The sequence below is a fragment of the Lactuca virosa genome, chromosome 8 (assembly GCF_052849685.1).
Source record: "Lactuca virosa cultivar CGN04683 chromosome 8, Lactuca_virosa_CGN04683_v6, whole genome shotgun sequence".
Lineage (NCBI taxonomy): Eukaryota > Viridiplantae > Streptophyta > Magnoliopsida > Asterales > Asteraceae > Lactuca > Lactuca virosa.
Window position 1 is genome coordinate 98,533,863 of NC_136433.1, and position 7,960 is coordinate 98,541,822.

A 7,960-nucleotide genomic window follows, 5' to 3' on the forward strand; every position below is an offset into this window, starting at 1 on the left:
TTCATGAAGTGGGGAATAGACATAGTTGGTAAATTTCCTAAGGCACTAGGAGGAAAGGTTTTCATGCTAGAAATGACAGATTATTTTTCAAAATGGATAGAAGTTGAGGCTTTTGTTCAAGTAAGATATAAGGAGGTTGTCTCATTCATCAAACGAAACATCCTTACCAGATTCGGGATCCCTGAGAAGATCATATGTGACAATGGATCCTAATTCATGAGCAAAAGAACACGAGACTTTTTCACCAGTTGGGGAATTAAAATGATGATGTCCACCCCAGTTCATCCTCAAGCTAATGGACAAGCAGAGTCTAGTAACAAGATCATAGTCAATAACCTGAAAAAAGAGAGTATGTGAGAAGATGGGAAGATGGGTTGAGGAACTTCCTTTCGTTCTATGGGCAGATAGAACCACAGCTAAAACGACAATAGGTCAAACCCCATACTACTTAGTATTTGGAGCAGAATCCATTATCCCCATAGAAGTAGTGATCCTAATGGCAAGGTACCAGCTTCAGACTCAAGACAATAATGATAGGATCCTAGTTGAGGATCTTGATACTACTTATGAAATAAGGGACCTCTCCAAGATCCGCGTTGCAGCTCATCAACAAAATATCGCGAAAGCCTATAATAGGAATATTAAGATCCAAAGATTCCGAGTAGGCGACTTGGTTTTAAGAAAAGCACTTCAGAACACCAAGGATCCTAAAGATGGAAAGCTAACACCTAAATAGGAAAGCCCTTATCTCATCAACTCATAAGTAGGAAAGGGGCATATTGGATGACTACTCTAGAAGGGAACCTCTTACCAAGATCATGGAACGTTGTACACCCAAGGCTTATTTCGTGTAAATCAAGGTCATAATATTTCGTTTTGACAAGAATAAGGTACACAACTACTCCTTACCTTCATTTTCCCATTTTGATTATTTGTTCTCCTGAATATCATTACTAACTTAAGCATTGGAGGGGCGTTAGCAACTAACCTTTGTAACATGTAGAAAACTTAGGGATCCTAAACGCTACGAATATAGTGATCATCTCTCTTTCGATTAAGGGTACTTAATCCCCTCTAAGATTTAAAGAGTTTATAACCTCTTTCATCCGTGTTTAGGTTTCTACACCTTGATTGGACGCACAATATCTAACTATGGAATGCGAATAAGGGGATCATTTCACGCTTTAGTTGGCAACCCTCTTATTTCTGAACATATGTTAAGATCCTAATGTTTAATATACGGTTTATAACATTGTCATGTTATCTTAAGTTGGGATCTTCCCCAGAATATTTTAAGTTGGGATCTTCCCCAGAATATCTTAAGTTGGGATCTTCCCCATAATATCTTAAGTTGGCATATTCTTCAGAATATCTTACGTTGGGATTTTCCCCAGTAAAACTCTAGGCGAGGATCCCAACCAATGAATTACTATGTGGGATCTTCTCCAATTTTACCTAAATTCTAAAGTGGGGAGCACGTTCAAAAAAAATCTCCTGAAAATAATAAGATCAAAAAACCTAAAGAGAAGTTTAAAGAGACAATTAAACTTCTGATGGAAATCTAAAGAAGAAGCTCTTATCAGGTTCTATTTATCTTTATCTTATAATGAAAGTTTAAGGCTTTCTTACTTTCCAGATAAAAACTTATCTTTTTAAATCTCACGATCCTGGCTATTTCAAGATCCTGATCAAATAGGTATTTATCTCAGATCTTAAGGATCCCACATAATTTTTGCAAACCCTAAAATTCTTAGGATCCTAATCGTCTGGAAACCCTTAGAAGAACCTGCTTTAACCCTATTTCTACAATAATATCAACCACGCAAGAGAATATAAGCGACCAAAGAATTTAGATAAAATGGGTTTCCCTCCAACCCCACAAACAAAATCTTACAACCCAAAATATTAGATTGTTTTTAAAGCAAATTATCAAACCTAATCCTAGGCTTGATAACCCCCAGCTAGGGCTTCTATGTCTCCTTCTCCTTCTCCATCTCTTTCTTCTTCTCCATCTCCTTCTTCTTCTTCTCCTTTTCCTTTTTTCCTCTTACTCTCTACACGATCCTGACTAGCATTAACATGTTTGCCAGTAAGTTCAGCTAGGGTTTCATGCCAAGCTGCCACATTCCAGGATCCTACATTCTCCACGTCTTCCGCCAACTTGATATTTGCCTCCCAGATGGCCTCAGCGGCACTGCTTTTAACCTCATCAATCACATCCTCGATCTCCAAGACATTCTCTTCCTCTTTCTCTACTTTCTCTTTGATAAGATCCCTGTTGATACCTTTTTGCTCCTTTAGGAAATTGCTCTGCCCGTTCAACTCTGATCCGTAGATCCTCAGTGGATCGAGAAATATGATCAACAACCTGTAAAAGAGCATGGTAAGTAAAATGAAGTGAAAAATAAAGGAACTCGAAATAACTTACAGATTACAAGAAAGAGATTATCTTCAACAGTGTGTCCTTCACTCCAAGGTTCTGCATGCCAAGATCATGGGCCCCATATGACTTCTTCTTCTTCTTCGATCATGGGGTCTTGAAAATCATATCAATCGAAGCCCTCTTTGGTGGAAGAAAGGATGAGGCCCTTTTTTTCTTGACACAAGATGGCTACCAAACTCGATATCGGCCAGAGTGAACCGGGCACTGGAGCGAATAACTTTGGATACTCTACATAACAACTAAATCCAATTGATTCAGGATCCTTCAAATAAAACAAAATAGAATAAACAAACAACGGATCCTTACCTGCCGACATTGAAGCAATAGCGGTCGAACTCTCTTGGAAGCTGTGTTGTTTGAGCCTAAAAGAACTTTCAGCCACGGGCAAATCCATAAAGCTCTCAACCTTCTCTTCAGTATCTTCAGTAGCTGGAGCAACGTCCTCAAAATTGAAAGTTGCATCAAAACAAACAAAATAAGAAACTGTGAATTTCAGGATCCTTGGCGTAATAAAATCAAATCCTACCCTTTTAACCCAGGTTTTTGGCAAGAGATCTCCATTGGGGATAGAATCATGCCTCATTAAGAAATCTAGGAACCATCGTTTTGTTTTGATTTCAGGATCAGATGTGACTTTTTGGTTTTGCCTTTAAGCAGGAAACGAGAATTTCTGAAGGTTGAAAGATCATAGACATGGGCTAACTCATATATATCGATGTCAAGATCCATATAATGATTCAGACGATCGATCCATAAGAGGATCCTCCAAGTCACTGGAATAGCCTAGACATAGTAGATTTTGGTGGCCTCAAAGAATTTGGAGATGATACTAGAAAAAGGGTAAGTTAAACCCAGAGAAAAAGGGTACACCGGGAAGCAAATCCAAGTGAGGGAGACAAAGTCTGGCTGAGGCAGAGCATCGAAAGACTTAAAAATAGCATTAGAAGGAAAGGCCCCATTTGATTTTAGGGATTCAATGTCTTCATTACCAAAAGAATAAGTCTCATCATAAGAAAATATCTTTTGATTGATGAAATTATCATCAGGTAGGGAGATAATGCTTGCATAAGAACGAAGCACTTTCTTGCCCATGATCAACAGAAAAGAAATATCAGAAGGAAGGAGCAAGAGGTTTTACCTTTAGGATAACCAATATCATCTGAAAAAGAGCTAGAAGAATTAAAGATGAGTCGGGAAACCAAGTGCCCAATTTATTCGAAGATCACTGAAGAAAGAGAAATGATTTGACAGATAAGTATGCCTACATTAACGGCTAGAAATTCTATCCGTTAGAATTTAAATTTCTCTATCCGTTAGGATTTTAGAATCCTTATTTTAATTTCTGTTTTAATTATATGATGAAAATGTACTCTTTCAAATATTTGGTGTTGGAGAATGGATATGCTCTACAAACTATGAGTGATAAGTTAGGTTACTTTATTTCACTTTATTGTATTGTAAGGCTCCTCCCTCTATAAATAGAGAGGGATAGTCATTGTATTGTAAAAGAGTGCACCAAAATGTAGCTCTCTAGTAAGAGATAGTGTTGTGGGATTTCTCCCACCAAGTGCTCTTGTATTGTCATATTTTATTACTCTCTTTTCTAGTAAAATTATCGGATTACTCATCTCCTTCATGTTCTTCATATTTTATCGTTAAATCTCAAGATGTTCTTATTCCGCACAAACCGATCATCAAAATGGGCTACAACAATTGGTATCAGAGCCAAAATGGTTGCATTTTAATGCCTTTAAGAAAATCGAAACTCTTTTAAAAAAAACTCTAATATAAAAGGCCTTCTATACCACTAAAGCTCTTTTAAAAAACAATGAAAGATGGAACAAGCTTATTCTCTAAATGTTTCAAACAAGGTTTGAGGTTCTAACAGAGCTCTAATACTTGTTGCAAGTGAATATCATCGTTGGTCCCAAAGAATGGAAATATATTTTAAGAGACTCAGAAGATATGTGTGGAGATCTATAGAAGAAGGACCTCATGTCCATATTCTCACTCCTATCATAGCTAATGGTGCTTAAGTCAGACTTGGAGGTGGTCAAGCGGTGATGAACAGGCCCACCAACGATGATCTTGAAAAGATGGAGAAGGATGTTATTGCCTTCTACGAAATCTCATGTGGTGTTGCTCCAAACAAGTTTGACATCATCATAAAGTGTGAATCTGCCAAAGAGATATGGGATGTGCTCAAAAATCTCTACCAGGGGTCTGAACAAGCTCAAGACAAGAAACTCACCACTGTCGTCAATGAATTTACTAACTTCAAAGCTCTGCCTAGTGAGAGTCTTGATGATTCATACAAAAGGTTCAACCTCATAATCATGAAGCTATCAAATGTTGGTACTGTCAGAAACAACCATGAAAGAAACCTACAGTTCCTGAATGGGCTAGGAAGACACTGGACGACCGTAAAGATGATAGTTTAGGGTGACAGGAAGATTCAGACTCTTTCACTTTTCAAACTTTACGGTGAACTTCAGGCTCAAGAGTCCAAGGTGTTAAAAGAATGTGCAGACTTCGGTGGTCCACTTGCTTTAATGGCTCAAACTCCTCAGTTTGCCATCAAAGCTCCTCAGTATACTTATCCCAGAGAGTCATCATACTAGCCGACATATGACAACTCTCTACAGTCTTATGAAGCAAATGTTGAGTTAGATGATGAGGAAAAATTTTAAAATATCATGGCCCTCGTCAGTCAATAGTTCAACAAACTCCCACCACCCACTTTTCGCAAAAACGAATAGTTTAATGAACCACCATTCAACTGAAACTACAACCTGCAGATTAACCACCAACGATATCCCAGAAATACTCACCACAATCCTCAGTATCAGAATGCTCTCCGGATAAAAGAAAACCTGCAGACCAACAAATCACAAGACTCCAGTTCTACCACCGAAGACAACAAGGATGGAGTTTTGGTCTGTTACAAGTGTCACAAAAAAAACACTTTACACGGGACTGTAAACCAAATGTGGTAAAGACAAAGCATTTTATCTCAGATTGGCTCAAGAAATAGAGGATAAGGAGAAAGAAAAGACAAGTGCATGTGTAGCCCATATTCGAAGGGATCATCAGGTGTGGTCATCGGGTGATGAAGACGAAGAGCCTGACAACAAGAGGATAAGAGGGAAGATATGCATAATAGCAGCAAGTGACGATGATGGATCCACCAACCTGCAGAGGAATTACTGATACATGGCAAGGGAAGGGACCCTCAGCATCGTCGAACAGGTTAAATTTATGATTTAGTCTAATGGTTATAGGATGCATGATTGTGCACCTCGTTTAGAAAGACTTAATGAAACATGTGTTGCCGTCCTTTCAGACTACAACAAGGCCTTAGATGAAAAGAACATAGCGACCTAAGAGCTGTACCATATGAGAGGAAGACTAGAACACGAAAATCTTAAGGTCGTTATGTTAGAGAAAGATCTATTGTTAGAAAAAGATGCTAGAATCCTTTGTTAAACCCAGTTAGATGTTGCTTTTAATCAACGACATCTTGCCTGAAAAAATTATACGCTTGAATCATTTAATTGAAAAACTGTTTAATAAAAGTAAGGCTAATGAGAACTTAGTAAATAGTGGGACTATTGACAATAAATATAATTGGGGATGGTCCAATGGGTACTCTACCGAAGAGAACTCTCCTTCTCGGTTTGATGCTGAACGTCCCTATGTCCCACCAGACCGAGGCTTTCATTATCCAATCAATGACAAGTCATTTCCCGAAGACATTCGATGTCACTTCGGTAGACTTCATGATCTAAGAAACAATTGTGTCATCGAGGAGATTCATTCTGAATCCTCTGGAAACTTAGATAGTTTTGTGCCCATCATCGATACAATTAGTCCCAGTTCTCAATCCTGTTCAGTTGTGGACGAAGAAATTGTTATGGAAGAACCCAAAATCAAGACATGTCCTAAAAAAGACTCATCCTTAACTTACTCTGCAGTACTCTGGTCTTCATTACCGCAGACCCCAGTCAAGTTCACAACCACTCTTCAACCTATTTCACATGAACTGTCCATTGATAATTTTGAGTTTGGACAATGTTCCCAGAATCATGAACTCTCTAGTTCTGATGACTCAAATCCCAAGTCGTTACCTCAAACAAAGAATTTCAAAAACCTCAGTTAAATGTTTCTAATGTTGTTCCACCAAAAGTTGAAGCAAAATTGACTCTATAAAAAGAGATCAGATCCCGACGTGAAAAGTGGGAAGCTGATTCCAAGAACAAAACTTTCAAAAACCAAGCCAATTTTTCAAACAAAAGGAATTTCGAAAAACCCATCACTGCAAAAACTTTTCACAATCACACTGTAGTCGATGGATCTTGCAAAAAGGCATGTACAGTGACAAAATCTCTTGACACAAATACTGCTGCGAATTTTCAAAAAGGAGTCAAGTCACTTTCACAAAATTCCTTAAAAGAACAAAATATATAGGGTATTTTACACACTTCATAATCTTCGAAAACCCTTTCATCAGTCAAAAAGTCAATATCTACGTTCATGCCTTTTAACAAGCCTCTTTCTAACTCAAAGGACACTTCCTTAAATAACAACCCAAGGACCAGATTAAAGAAGAAGACCATACCCTCCAGACCATTGACCAAGTATGGTCTATGGATTAATGAAAAGAACCTCTCTTTTTTTATCCACTGTTAAAAGAGAAATGTCAAATCCCACCTCGATTTGTTCAAAAGAAAGTTGAACATCATGGGCATTGAAAAGTATGGAAAAAGAAATGTCTTCATGACTTCCACATGCATTCTAATAATAGAAATGTTTCCCACATTACCACGGGCTTCAAATTAGTTTGAGTGCCCAAACTAACCAACTGATCATGAAGGCTATGTACAAGGACGACCAAGAAGAATAATGGTTAAATAATAATGTGTGTTCCTTGCACATGAATGGAAGGTTAGAATACCTTCGTGACTTTAGGCCGATCAGTGGTGGCGGACACGTCACCTTGGGGAACAATGCAAACAGGATAATCAGGGGATATGGAGTGTTAACTACGGGCAGCTTCTCAATTCAACGAGTTGCTTACGTAGAGGGTCTAAAACACAACTTGATCAGTGTGGGTCAATTGTGCAAAGCTGGCCATCGGGTAGAGTTTGACAGTGAATATTGTTATATCATGACAAGTGTCAGAAACAACTGCTTGATCAAATCCAAAGCTGAAGGGACAATGTACCCACTGGACGTGTCCCTAATCATTGGCAAACCACAACTTTATTTCTTGTCCAAAGCAGTGTCCGAGGTGAGTTGGCTATGGCATCGAAAGCTGGCACATCTCAATTGCAGATACATCAACAACTTGGTGACTTGAGAGTTAGTCTGAGGACTACCAATTTTAAAGTTCAACAACGATACTTTGTGCCCAGCATGTGACTGTGGTAAACAACCCAAGGGAATTCATCCTCTAATCCTTGATTCTTCAATTGCTGAACCTTTAAAGCTCCTTCATATAGACCTCTGCGATCCGTC

The 7,960-nt window shown here is 38.4% G+C and overlaps 1 protein-coding gene across 1 annotated transcript; it reads left to right on the forward strand.

Annotated features, from left to right (window-relative positions):
• Positions 1–361: 361 nt before the first annotated feature.
• On the forward strand, positions 362–736 carry LOC145130669 (uncharacterized). The gene has a single exon (XM_079065441.1). It carries the CDS (start codon positions 362–364, stop codon positions 734–736), a length of 375 nt encoding a protein of 124 aa, XP_078921567.1.
• The last annotated feature ends 7,224 nt before the right edge of the window (positions 737–7,960 follow it).